The following is a 15,269-nucleotide window of genomic DNA, read 5'->3' on the forward strand; positions in this document are numbered from 1 at the left end:
GTAACATTGTCTAATATTTATAAGAATTATATAAACTGAATTGCAAAGTTGAAATTATTTGTAAAGTATATTAGAACTATAGTCAGAATTAAAAATAAAATCTGAATTATTTTCGATATACAAAAAATTAAAAAAAAACAATTATTTTGTTAAGACAAGCAGAAAGTTCTTTGAATCATTTAAATCGGACGCTTAGTTCTCTCAAAAACTGCCATTTTTCACATATTTAGCTCCGTATCTTCGAAATGGCTAGGCCTGTCTTTGCCAAAAACTAATAAACACTTCTCCCAATCATTACTAATTGAATGTTTTTTAGATTATTCAAATCGGATACTCCGTTCTCTCAAAAAGTCGATTTCTATTTTCTGCATTCTTTGCTCCGTATCTCCGAAACGGCTGGACCTGCCTTTGCCAAAAACTAATCAGCTCTTTTCCCTATCAATAGGAATCGAATGTTTTTTGAACCAATCGGTTGATCCGTGCGCCCTAAAACGTGACTGGAAATTTGTATCCACACATACATACACACACACACACACACACATCCATTTTTTCTGAGGTATGCCAAAACGTTCAGAAACCTTCAAAACGTCGAGAAATGTAAAAATTTTCAATTCCGATTTTCGGCCCATTACAATAACTTACCCTACGGGAAGTTAATAAAATTGTAATAATGATAACATGTAATAATGAATGTTATTTCAAATTATAAAAGTCCAATAATAATTCAAGTATTTGCGATTGATACCTATTACGGTGGACAGAGTGCGTATGTTTTTTCACGGATACCGCACGTCGCACAATACTGCTTAAGAATTTAAGTATATATAGTGTCCACATTCAAGATGGTTCTCAACCGGGTTATCTCGAGCCGGACTGCGGGCGTTCAAACGGGTTACCTCGATAACTCTCGTTGGATGTCGCCAGGGGCTTTGCTCCTGACGGCTTCGACGGTTCGCCTGAGGAAGTTCCCCGGACGCTGGGCAGAGAGTGCCGCGGGTTAAGCCCGTTAGCCGGCGGTTCAAGCGTTGTAGGATGGGAAGCTCTAGGGCCGATCTCTATCATCGCATCGAGCCGCAGGTGTTGGTCAGAGCAAAGCGGATGTCGATTGTGGGGGTCTTACGACTCTAGCAGAACGGGGGCCACTCTGAGATTACCTGATTTATTTTTAATTTTTTCTATAATATTTCTATTATTAACTGTGTGTGTGTGTGTATGTGTGTGTGTGTACGTATGTATGGATACGAATTTCCAGTCACGTTTTAGGGCGCACGGATCAACCGATTTGAATGGTTCAAAAAACATTCGATTCCTATTGATAGGGAAAAGAGCTGATTAGTTTTTGGCAAAGGCAGGTCCAGCCGTTTCGGAGATACGGAGCAAAGAGTGCAGAAATAGAAATCGTATTTTTGAGAGAACGGAGTATCCGATTTGAATGATCTAAAAAACATTGAATTAGTAATGATTGGGAGAAGTGTTTATTAGTTTTTGGCAAAGGCAGGCCCAGCCATTTTGAAGATACGGAGCTAAAAATGTGAAAAATGGCAGTTTTTGAGAGAACTAAGCGTTCGATTTAAATGATTCAAAGAACTTTCTGCTTGTCTTAACAAAATAATCGATTTATAATTTAATAATCGGAAAGTTGCAGCAATTTGCCTTAAGGCACGATGCCACCCACCCCACTAGTTTATATTTGTAGTTAATTTTCTCGTGCCATCAAAAACTTATATTGATATATTCATAAATAAACTAGCTGTAAGTGGAATTCTGACTCAAGGCAATTAGGGCATCGTGCCTTAAGGCAAATTGCTGCAACTTCCCGTACCGCTATTCAAAATTCGAGTAATTAAAAATAATCAATAATAATAATAATCAATAAAAGTTGATCAACGATTTGAAACTTTTAATAGAATTTCGAACCATATTAAATCATTCTATCTTAAATCATTTATTTTGAAATATTTTGGAAATTCTGAACTTTTTTCAAAGCAATCGTACTGCTTTAACTGCATAAAGACGAAATATCAAAGCGCGTAAGCGCCGCGTCTTCGTCTAACGCGTAAACATTGGTATGGAACCCATAGGAATGTAAACAAAATTAATACTTATTGTTAAAGTCTCTATAAAATCTGATAATTTGATTTGCATATGTCTAATGTTCATATTTGACCGCCAAATGGCTCATTTTTTTACTTTTTTCTCCATATCTCCAAAGTCCTGCCTTTTGGACCTGCCTCTCCAAAAATTTGAACAGTTCTTCACTTAGTCAATACAAATAAAATGTTTTTTGAATTATTCAAATCGGATGCTCAGTTCTCTTAAAAATTGAGTTACCGTTTTCGGCACTTTTTGCCCCGTATCTTCGGAACGGCTAGACCTGCCTTCGCCAAAAACTAATCAGCACGTCTCCTTATCAATACGAATCGAATGTTTTTTGAATTATTCAAATCGGTTGATCCGTGTTCCCGAAAGCGTCGACGAAAATTTGTATCCGAACACACACACACACATACACACATACACATCCATTTTTTCTAATATGCATTTTTCTAAGATGCATTTATATTTATCATAATTGATTGTAACAATTAGATTTTTTTATTTATGTAAAATTAATAACCAAAGCTAATATTTATCATCTTTTTTCCAAGAAATCAATGTTTGTTATGTGATATGTTTATTAGACACACAATTTCACCACAATAATAATATATAAAGTTTCTTGATATTTATATGTGTAGATATTAATAATATTTTAATACTGCTCCAGTATAATTGACGCATTCCAGAAAAACTTATGCAAATATTTTGTATTAGGAATAAACATCGAGATTGGGTTTGTTTAATTTGGATATTATTATATATATTTTTTAAATTAATATTATTTGTTGTATACTAGGTGTACAACTAATGTAGATATGAATATAATAGTTGGAATTATTCCTCAAATTAAAATAATACTGTTGTTTTATAGTTCGGTTAGTTTGTAAGTTTGCTAAATTTTTGGGACCAACCTTGAAGTTAAAGTTTCTACTAATTATCATTTTTGTTTATAGACATAGACAAGAAGACAAGTATATTCAGTAGAACTCCAATTATACGAACTCCGACTATCCGAATCGCCGATTATCCGAATCACTTTCAGAAAAAAATGTCCAAGTGTCTAAGTGCAAAAAAGTCTAAGTGCAAAAAAAGTCTAAGTCCAAAAAAGTCTAAGGTTGAAGACCGCAAAACAGCTTACATTGACGGAGATGTTTAAAAAACAATGATTTTTATTTCTAAACTTGTACATTTATTTATATTTAAAACATGTGAAAATATCATGTTTCTTTCATTTAATTCAATAAAAAGATAGTGCAATATCAAAACGTAACTTTTTTCTCCTACACAATTTTTAAAAAAAACTCCGATTATCCGAATATTTGATTATCCGAATGGGTCCCGGTCCCCATTAATTCGGATAATTGGAGTTCTGCTGTATAGTTAAGTAATTTCCCAACGAAAATATCCGGCCCGATATAGTTGATACTTGAAAATCGAGAAAATTTCTCACACCAAACTTCTTTATTTCGAGTTTTATACGTAGTATGTAGAATTTAGTTTAAAAACATCCTTAGGAATAAATACATTTTATTTATGTATAAATATGCATATATTATTATGATTTTATTACAGATTCATCCCCAAACGATTTGCTCGATCCAGGGCAAATACTCAGATACTCTTGTATACACACCTGGACTGCCGACGACGCCGCAAGTTATACCGAAGGAAGTAACTCCGATCAAATCGTACATGCAATAAGGAACTTCAAGATACGTTTGCAAAGGCCCTCCCGAATCACCCTATAAAAATATCAAATCACTATATATAGTAGAAACATCTATTAACCATAACAAAGGTTAAAATGTGCAGGTAAGCCATTTTTATTAATAGTAATCAGTAGAAGATGGATATAAAATTTTAATATTACATTTATTACCGTGTGCATTTTTAGTGACTATGTGTAAAGTATTTCTTGAAACTTAAACTTTACCTGACAAGTATCTTTCATTTCACTATGATGGCCAGCACACATTTGACTTTCTGGAACAATTCCAGACCTTAATCTACGACTAGATGCAAACGCTGAATAAGTTTCATTGCATTCTTCTTGTGAAAACATTTCTAGAGTAACCTGCAAAAAAATATTATAAAATAATATTATGAAATATGTCGTTTGATGTATAACTAACTAATCTAAATATAGTGCAGTAAATGGAGAGGAAAAAAGGGTATAACCTCTGATTTTTTTTACTGTGCCCCGATTTGCATCAAATTTTGGAAATAGGCTAATCTTACCCTTAAGTTTAAAAGGACTTGTGTCTCTAAGGGTAAAAAGGGTTAAACATTCGATAATTAAGATAAAGAGGTTAAGATATAATTTACTTCATACTTAAATCTTTTTATGTCATACCAAAATATATTTTTAGGTGTTTTTTCAATTCAAAGGTTGTTCGCAAGGGTGAAAATGATTTTATTAGCAGGTAAATGTATAAGAAAATATGTTACAATTTTACCCTTCAATATTAAACATATTTTCTAGTGATAAAATGGCTCAATGTCAATTTATATATAAAGCCTTTATAATAAAGGGTAGCGGTGGCATCAAAACACCCCTCCCCCGCCTCCAAAGGGCGGCGGGGAGTTTAAATTGTTTTCACTTTTGAACTTTTGGATAAGATGGACCTAATTCCAAAATTTAATTCAAATCACAGTAAAAAAATTTAGACCCAAAACGTTCCATTGACTGGAATGATAGGAATATTTTTAATTCTATTCTAGTTAAAAAGTCGAAAATTATTTGGACTAAAATTCTTGATCTACTTTTAGTTACGTTTTCACTCAATTAAAGGATTTTTCATCTCTAACAATAGTTTTCAAGATTACCCTTTCTATCATTTTCCTAATTAATATTTGGAACTTAATAAGCTTCATGTCTAAAATAATGACAATTTTTTTAAAGTTAAAGATATAAAGATAAATTCAACATGTTTTTATAATTCAATTTTTCACTGAACTTGAAATTAAAGCATTTTTTGTAATAAAAAAAACTATATAATATAGTTTGTATTACCTTGAACAGTTGTTGGCTCGTGGAACCTAAGTATTCTGTTCTTCCCCAACCAGTAGCAATCGCTTTTTGATGGTTGATATTAAATTCCGTGTGAAGACAAGCTGGTATCACGAACTTATTTAAGATAGCTCTGAAAAATCAAGCAATTGTTATTCATAGCACATTCGTAAAATATGTTTAAATTAATGATTAAATATATTCAATAAAAAAAACATACTTGCGGTCGAGCCGTAATAGTGCAATATCGTGGTAACGAGAAGGAGCTTTATATTGCGGATGCTTGATAATTTCAGCAACAGAAAAATCTTGTGTTTCTGAGTCTCCTTCATTTGAAATATCATTTTCGCCAAGACGAATCCATCTTACTTCCCCACTTGAAAAGAAAATAATGTGGATTGTGGATCAAGGATTGATTAAAAAAAATTAGTGGTGTATGGCATTGTGCTATAACTCTATAAGGCAGTAATTTTAGAATAACATAAAAATTTGAATTTGTAATTCTCAAGGTTTGGCTCTTTTGCTTTCTATAATTCATCTAACTGGAATGAATTGAAAATTTATTTACTCTTGTGGTGAAAATACGCAATGCCCGGCTGTTAAAACAAATTCATCGCTAATCAATGTACCACCGCATGTCCATTTCTTTGAATTCTCTTCTCCCATACCTAGGAGGGCCTAAAACATAGTAATATATAGAATACATTACAATACAAATTTTCTTATTTATCACTTATTAAAATTACCATATGTGGAAATTCTCTAACGCCAGCATGCTGTCCTCCGATAACTAACTCAGTTACTTTATGTGCACATCTATTTACTTTTACTTTACCGAAATTAATAGTTTGAACTGGTGGTGTTATCCATTCATAGACATATTTGCTATATTCCTCACACACTAAAAAAAAAGTTGGTAATGGAAAAATAAAATAGAATTATTTTAATACTAGGAAAATAATATACAATGACAAAAATAATATATTCTATTTAATACAGAAAATGAATTTCGTACTTGCTCGAGCTTTGCTACCAACTTTAGTATCTGGATCATTGTTAGAACGATTATTTGAATCGATGAGGCTGGACTCCGTGCTAGTTCGATCGTTCCGTTCCAAAGATCTCTGGTTATTATTTGATGTTGTACTTTGAGTAGTTGTAATAATTGCTGAGCCTATTCAGAAACATTATAGATTATTTTGCTTTACAAACCTTTGGATACAATTAAATCATTGTACCTTCAGAAACACAGCATACTACTGGATCAAGATTTGAAAAACCACACATTTGTGGATATTTTCCATTTCTTAACCCTACAATAGCTGGCGCGCAATTTCTTAGAAGTTTGCAGCTTCCAGATAATCCATCAATAGTGCAAGCATCACCTAAAATTGATTTATAATTAATATAAGAAACGATTACGTATATAGTGCGTAGTTTCAAAAGTTTAAAAAACTATATTTTTATTTATATATACTTTACGAGCAAAATTATGGGCTTACCTTCATATCGTTGCGATTTTCCTAAATTTATAGAGGAAAATAAACAAACTAAATAAATGACACTAATATTGAATTTATACATAATTCATAAATTATTATTGGGCATACAACATTCATCACAATCTTTGTTATCAGCATAAACTCTGAACTATTCTACATATGTACATATGTGGTATATGTTTACTATATTTGTTGATGTTTGTGCAATCATAATTTAGATATTATATATATATATATATATATATATATATAATACAACAAAGTATATGAGAGTTTACAGAGCGTGGTTTTCCCAAGTGTTTTTTTTTTAGAAAAATGCATAACTGCATGTGTGTTTAAATGGTAAATAATATTATATATCTGACTCTCAGGTTCTAGTCTTCCTTTAATTATCGTATGACCTTCTGATTATTATTATTATGAATAGCTTTCAAGAATTTACTTTGTGACCTATTCATTATTTAATTTCAAAACCTTTTGCTTCCGTCCATTTTCTTTATTCCATCAGGTATCTAAAACTTTCTAGCTACTCTCTCTTCAGTTTGCCGATATTGTTTGCAGGGTGGAGATTTTATAGCAGCAAAATATTTTATGAAAATTAAAGTCATCGTTCGTTTTTTTCCCTAAAATTCCCACATAGATACTCTGGGACCAAAAAAGTGGTGTATATTTGCAGCGCCCTGGCATTTATGGCGTACCAAGACTCTTTGTTCAGAATCCATGTTGAGCATCGTTGTTTCTGTGTATGTACTTCTAGTAAATATACTTGTCGCTAATATAAAATACAAGAAACATAAATCTTTTTAAAACTTTGATTAACCGAACGCTAATAAATCTTCAATTGCAGTCGAAGTCTGTCTGTCCCTGCCTTATGCCATATATAGATGATTGCCAAAATAATCATTGCCATGCGTGACTAGTAAATACTAAGTAAAAAGTATATATATATTATATATATATATATATATATATATATATACTAGCAAACCCGACGAACTCGTTTCACCACCAAATGGTTTCGTGAGAAAGATGAAGAATTTTTTTGTTTGTTTTATATTTGAAAAGGAAAAATTTGATTTTGTTACACAACAGTAATGAATTTATTTCGATTACAAAAATGAAGTGTTTTTAGTTGAACTTCTCTAAGTAAATAAGAGTGAATCCGCCAATTATCCGTTTCATTGAAGTGCTCTTTGGTAAACCACATTTTTTGTTTTTTGGTCTGACGTTAACACAAACAAAGCGGATGGTTTTCCAACTCGTGAACAGGCAACGAATAACTGCCCATGTAAAAAACAATGATTTTCTAAATAATCTATTTCAAATTTATCCCGCAAACACTAAGCGATTGGCCTTGCGACTTGTTAATTGTCATTGCCTTGTTTGCTTATCTATGGTAATTATGATCATTGCGAACGCAAGGCGAACTGGAAGGCAAACGGAAGACCAGTCGGAATCATTGGTATGTCACCAAATTATCAGCAATTTTTGATTGAATGGTGAAATTCAGTGCGTGTACTTCATTATTCTTTGCGGCAAGAATTGCTCGTTGACTTAACCAAGCATAATTCTGATAATTCTCACTAATGTTATTACTCGATGCCATGCACCACTAATTTTTTCTTGGCTATAAACCTTGCGGAGCCCGAAACCTTTCCAACGAATGCAAAATTGTCGAAATCGGTTCGTGCGTTCTGGAGTTATATCGTCAGGAAGGAAAACCCGACTTATTTTTATATATATGTAGATATATATATATAGATATATATATATATATATATGTATATATATATACTATTTGTTTTGATAATTATTATTACTTTCAATAAATCATAATTATCTTTATTATTACAACTATAATACATTATTGGTTCTATCATATGTAGAAAAGTATTATCTGTTATTATTATAAACTATAATAAAATCACATGTTTATCCCCATACAGTCTGTTCAATCCATGGCAAATATTCCGAAACTCTCGTATAAACTCCTGGACTTCCAACGACTCCGCAAGCAATTCCGAAAGATGTAATACCTATGACATCATACATACAGGTAGGGTCATTTAGATAAGTTTGCAAAGGACCTCCAGAATCACCCTATATAAAAGGATATAACATAAGTCACCAAAAATAATATTGATTTTAAATAAATGCTCTGTTACCTGGCAAGTGTCTTTACTTTCAGTATGATGTCCGGCGCACATTTGGCTTTCTGGTACAATTCCATATTTCAATCTACGATTTGATATAAATGCGGCATAAGTATCATTACATTCTTGTTGAGAAAATAATTCTAAGGTAACCTGTTTTGAAATACATGGACTTAATATCATGACATTTTTTAATGATTTAAGTAATTACTTATAATATATTTATATTTATACAATAACCTTATACAGTTGCTGACTTGTAGTACCATAAGTGTGTGTCCTACCCCAACCAGTGGCAATGGCCTTTTGATGTCCTATGTTAAATTCGGTATGTAGACATGCTGGTATTACGTACTTGTTTAAAATAGCTCTGAAAAATTTAATAAATGATTCAAGAATAATATATTAACTTAAGAAATTAAAATATATATTTATGAATTGATACTGACTTGCGGTCCAGGCGTAATAAGGCAATGTCATTGTATCGGGAAGGTGCTTTGTATTGCGGGTGTTTTATAATTTGGGCAACTTCAAAATCTTGCGTTTCCGTTTCCTGCGAGTTCTGAATATTATTTTCACCAAGACGCACCCATTTTACTTCACCACTAAAAATTAAATTTTGTCTCAGAATTTATGTTAGATTAAATTTGAATCTACGGGCCCAAACTAACTGATTTTACCAGCCATACTACCAGCCATGTCTATGCTTACTATGCTCGTCACAACATAATCCGTAAAACTAAATACTTCTGTTGCAAAAATACTTTCAAATTACTATTATTATTATTTTTTTATATAATTGTTATTTTTATATGTTATTGTTAAAATACTTATTAATTAGTTAACTAAAAACTTATAATTTAAAAACACTTAAAAAAATGTGAAACTAATATTTCTTTCATTTAAATACCTAAAAAAAGAAATACCTATATTGTAAAAATATTAATGATAATAATAATAATGATAATGATAATAATAATAATAATAATAAGATACTTAAATTTGTTAAAATATCATGAAATAACCTAAAATTTGTTAAATAAAATAATTATTATATTATATATATAAATTATATATTGTAAAAGTATTATAAAGCTTATTAAAAAACTTATTAGATTTTTAAAAAATACTTGCAACAAACAAACTAGTTATAATTTTGAAATAATTAAAATTAACTAAATATAAATAAGTTTATAGCAAATAAATTAAATAATGAATAAATAAGTAATAAAATAGCTAATAATAATTTAATTAACAATTATATTAAGGGGGTATTCTAGTGTAGAGCGATGAATTTTAGGTCATTTGTAAAGTGTCGTAAAAGAAAGCAATGAATGTTTTTACTATCCATTTTTTATCACTCGTTTATTAATATTATTCAAATATAAAACAAAAATTAAAAAAAGTTGAAAATTGTAAAAACTGGCAGCTGATGAAGGGTGATCTCTAACAAAACATTGGCACCTCAGTCTTGACATGATTTCAGCCTTTTTAGCCATCGGAAATGCAAAAAATAAAAAGATTATTAATCTACAATGATGTCGCAATCGCCCGAACTAACAATGAGTAAAATAATTTTTTTTTACAAATTGGCGACTGTTTGAAAAAAAGGTGTATTTTACTGTTTTTTGAGTTTCTCGATTTTTTTAAAAATAGTAAAAATGGGAATTTGGGGATAATCCTAGTTCGGGCTATAGAGAGGTCTATAAACAAGACTATCTGAACATTTAAAGTGAATTGGTGGGTAATTAAAAACTCGAGAAATCGTGTCAACAGTACTGAAAAAGTCTGTTCTGAGAAAAACGCATTTAAAGTTTTGCGTGAAGCTTAACCAGTATGGAGACCGAGTCAGTAAAATGCCTATATCTCCAAAAATAATTCAAATTTTCAAAAACCTTCTCGTACCCATATTCTTAGATAGTTAAACTTTGAAATATGAATATGAAAAAAATCGTTTTTTTTTATTTCTACACTAGAACACCCCCTTAAACCTGTAAATTATTGACTTAAACCTTATTATAATATTATTATACTGACGGCTTGTAAAACAAATAAATAAATAAATCATATTTATACAAAGTATTCCAATAATGCAATTCTTACTCTTGTGATGAAAATATGCAATGTCCGGCAGTCAGAACAAACTCATCACTTATCAAAGTTCCACCGCAGGTCCATTTTTTAGAATTCTTGTCACCCATGCCAAGCAAAGCCTATAAAATATATAACGCAATTAGAGTCGATTACTTCAACAGTGGACAGTTGTACAAATTGCAAATTAATCAAAAATGAAATTGATATTTTATAGAGAAATCTAAAAGTTAAGCATGAGAAAACATTTTATTCGATATATATAATGGCAAATTGCAGCAATTTGTCTTATGATCTAATGCCATACAATAGTTTTGTTTTCATATCATACCATATGAGGAAATTCTCTAGGTTTGGTGAGCTCTCCTCCAATAACTAGTTCAGTTGCTTTGTGTCCACATCTATTTACTTTTACTTTTCCTGAATTGAAAGTTTGAACAGGGGGTGTAATCCATTCATATATGTACTCTCCATATTGCCGACACACTAGAGAATAATTACAGAATTGAAAATGAAATTTTATTTCAAAGCCTTAATATATAGAATATGCATCGCTATACATACTAGCTCTTGCTTTGCTGCCAACATTTCCGTCTCCAAAACTCGTTTGAGTCGGTCTGGACACTGCATTCTGGTTATTTTGTTGATTGGATCCTGGTCTTTGACTAGAATTCGGCTTCTGATTACTTGTAGAACCTAGAATACATAAAACAAGGAAAATTTTAAATAATTCAACAGAATTGAAACACTTCAAATGTTGAAATTCTTATGATTACGCTTAATAAGTTTAATAACAATAAGAAGCGCGATTAAAAAAATATATATACATATAACTTTTAGTATATTTAGTCTCAAGTATACGAGTATAGTATTAATTGTAATTTATATGTGTTTAGAGACTAATTCTAAATCCAAACAGTTATTTAAATGTTATAAATTTTTGATTGTTTTATGAAATTAAAATAATAAAATATAATATTCAAGTCTCAAAATCTTATTTTGAAATTGTATTTTACAAAATACAAGAATAATTTTTATGTTATAGTTTAATACGTTGGATAAGCTAGGGATAAAGACACTGATAGTAAAATATTTCAAATGAAAATTAAAATGATACGAGAATAGAAAATAATATTTCTTATTGCAAATGGAATTAATATGAAAAAGTAGTGCTAAAAGCATTTAATGGATTAAAATTTATGAAAAATTTATAGCACATGTTCATTTTCACACAGTTATTCACAATTTATACCATATTATAGAATTTTCCAAAATATCACAAGACCAAAATTAAATAAAACAAAAAAAAATTATATATTTTGAATGTTAAATTCATTATTAATATTTTTATAAAAAATTCAGTCTGTTTCAAATTGTCTAATGACTTTGAGAACAAATCGCCAGACTAATTGTAAGAAGATCAGTTGCAGTCTCCACCGTTTTTAAGCTGTTGTTCCTACATTTCCGACAAAAGAGTATATTAGAGAAAAACTTGTTTTGTATCTAAATCTATTATAATTATAAACATATAAATTATTTATTTTCATCATGAATTACTTGATGTTTCTGAAGGACAGCAAACAATTGGCAACGTTTCTAAGAATCCACATATTTGCGGTCGTTCTCCTCTATTTTGCAAAGCTGTTATTGCCGAAGGACAATCTCGTATAAGTCGGCATTTACCAGATACTGTCCCTAAATTGCAATTGTCACCTAAAATTTTAAATAAATTAGAAATGATATAAGAAATATAGATGTATTTTTATGCAGCATTTTACAAAATCATTTATGAAAAATACTTAGCATTAAGTGTGTTTTTGTAATTCCTTAAATAACAATATTTAGTTATAATTATCTCAATATATTAATATTCATGACTTATTGTTAATACATGCTGACCTTCATATCTTTGTGAGACTCCCAAAGTAAAAATTGTGAATAAAAGAGGCAATAGTAATAAATAAGAGATATTTGAGTTCACGTTCATCGTTAAATCTTATTTATTATTGATTATCCTATTACTGATTTTTATTATAAATTTATTGGAATAATGTATTTATAACTGTGAGTTACTAAATAACTCCATAACTATTTTTTAGACAAACATATAATCAATTTAGAAACTTCACTGTTTATATTTGCAAACTGTTGTTTTAAAATATATTTAAAAGAATATATATATTTTGAGAATGTTGTTTTAAATTATATTTTAAAGAATATATATAACTATGAGAAATATTTAACATGATATATTGATTCACTGATATATTTTTACTTTTTGAACCGATATTACCGATGAGATCAATTCTTGGACTAAAATCTTATTGGCGTTAATTTTATACGGGTATCTTTCTATATACACAAAAGTAAATACAATTAAAGACACGCACATGAATATAAATAAATATATAAATATTTATATTTCAACACATACACACACAGATATATATATATATATATATATATATATATATATTATATTTGTATTTGTATTTGTATTGTAACTGGGAATTCCGGTTTACCATCGACAAAATTGATCAGAGTCGATCAACATATTTTTTTATATTTTTTCTCTAAAATTATTAAAATAAAATAAGTAAACATGGGCGGCAAAAATTCGGTTTTTAATACTTCTGAGTTTTATTTTCATGCAATGAAGTTTCAGAATTGATTTCAAGTTATGTATAAAAGTAATTATTTAACTAAATAATTAGACAATTAAAATATATTTAAAATTATTTTTTCATTATTTATTATTAACTTCCCGTAGGGTGAGTTATAGTAATCTCAAAAAAATCTAAAATGAAAATTTTTATATATCTTTACGTTTCTGAATATTTTGGCATACCTTAGAAAAAATGAATATATGTGTGTGTGTGTGCGCGGATACAAATTTTCTTCGACGATTTTGGGAACACCGATCAACCGATTTGAATAATTCAAAAAACATTCGGTTAGTATTGATAAGGAGACGTGCTGATTAGTTTTTGGCGAAGGCAGGCCTAGCCGTTTCGAAGATACGAAGCTAAAAGTGCAAAAATGGCAGGTTCTCAAAGAACAAATCGGGCAATTTGAATGATTCAAAAGACATTCGATTCGTATTGATGTGGAGACGTACTGATTAGTTTTTGTAGGCAGGTCCATTCGTTTGGAAGATACAGAGTAAAAAGTGCAGAAATTCCGATTAGATCCTAGACTTCATAGCATTGTTCGTGAGCATATCGTTGTAGCCTAGTTGGTTGGCGCGTCATCGTTCGCGTTGTTAGATAAAAAAAGTCAAGACTGATCGGGTTCGAATCCTACGTCTGTAATGTTTTTTTTATTTTTTTAAATACTTTTTATGTTTCTATAGTTGATACTACATAAACTATTTAAAACTGTTAACTCAGTGCATACATTTCGCAAACTAAAAATTGATTCATTTGAAATAAAATATGTTTATTCTAACAATAAGTCCGTTTAATTAGATTTTGTTTATATATATTTCATTCAAACATATATAAACAACGTCGTCTAATCTAATAAGTTTTCACATTTTGTCTACAAGTAACAAATAATGAAAATTCTAGTTTATAACTTCCCGTAGGGCAAGTTATAGTAATCGCAAAAAAATCGAAAATGAAAATTTTATATATCTTTACGATTCAAAACCTTCTAAACATTATGGCATACCTTAGAAAAAATGTATGTATGTGTGTGTGTGAACACGGATGAAGCGATTTGAATAATTTAAAAATTATTCGATTCGTATTGATAAGGAGACGTGCTGATTAGTTTTTAGCAAAGGCAGGTCTACCCGTTCCAAAGATATGAGACAAAAAGTGCCAAAAACGGTAACTCAGATGAAGAACTGGTCAAATTTTCATGAAGGTAGGTCTAGTGGTTTCAGTGATCTAGTAAAAAAAGTAAAAAAAAAGCCATTTGGCGGTCAAAAATGATCATTAGACATATGCACATCAAATTATCAGATATTTTATAGATATTTTAACAATAAGTATAAATTTGTTTACATTCCTATGGGTCCCGTACCAATGGTTATCCATTAGACGGCGACGCGGCGCTTACGCGCTTCGATATCTGTCTCTATGCAGTTAAAGCAGTACGATTGCTTTGAAAAAAGTTCAGAATTTCCAAAATATTTCAAAAATTTTTTTCTTCAAAAAGTCTTTTTTTATTAAAAAATAAATTTTTGTCAAAAATTTATAGTTTCTCAAAAATCTAATTTTTTCAGAGTAACTTTTTTTCAAAAACGTTAATCTTTTTTAAAAAAAGATAATTTTTGGTACGGGAAGTTCCAGCAATTTGCCTTAAAGCACGATGCCATGCACCCCACTATTTAAATATTAATAAAATAATCCCAATTAGATTAATCATTTTAATATTCAAATAAATACCGATAAAAAATGATTA

General features: G+C 29.9%; 1 protein-coding gene across 1 annotated transcript; it reads right to left on the reverse strand.

The window, feature by feature from the left end:
* Positions 1–1,029: 1,029 nt before the first annotated feature.
* Positions 1,030–12,469, reverse strand: LOC113385443. Its single transcript, XM_026623299.1, has 18 exons — positions 12,442–12,469; positions 11,424–11,555; positions 11,191–11,345; positions 10,872–10,981; positions 9,218–9,373; positions 9,009–9,138; positions 8,781–8,921; positions 8,560–8,715; positions 7,252–7,387; positions 6,352–6,498; positions 6,129–6,287; positions 5,860–6,014; positions 5,682–5,791; positions 5,334–5,489; positions 5,117–5,246; positions 4,037–4,177; positions 3,684–3,845; positions 1,030–1,115 (listed from the first exon to the last, which is right to left on the reverse strand). Exons 1-18 carry the CDS (start codon positions 12,467–12,469, stop codon positions 1,062–1,064), a joined length of 2,358 nt encoding a protein of 785 aa, XP_026479084.1. The 3' UTR covers positions 1,030–1,061.
* Between the last annotated feature and the right edge of the window lie 2,800 nt (positions 12,470–15,269).

This window comes from Ctenocephalides felis, unplaced genomic scaffold (genome assembly GCF_003426905.1).
Source record: "Ctenocephalides felis isolate EL2017-DRISC unplaced genomic scaffold, ASM342690v1 CF-g0.4_SCAFFOLD_00845, whole genome shotgun sequence".
Classification (NCBI taxonomy): domain Eukaryota; kingdom Metazoa; phylum Arthropoda; class Insecta; order Siphonaptera; family Pulicidae; genus Ctenocephalides; species Ctenocephalides felis.

Coding starts and splice junctions, on each gene's coding strand:
- LOC113385443 (XM_026623299.1), bottom strand. CDS start 12,469: ATGTGGATTCTTAGAAACGTTGCCAATT. Junction 6,288..6,351: donor AGTATGCTGTGTTTCTGAAG/GTACAATGATTT, acceptor GTTTCTGAATAG/GCTCAGCAATTATTACAACT. Junction 1,116..3,683: donor GGATCGAGCAAATCGTTTGG/GGATGAATCTGT, acceptor AGTCGTAAGACC/CCCACAATCGACATCCGCTT.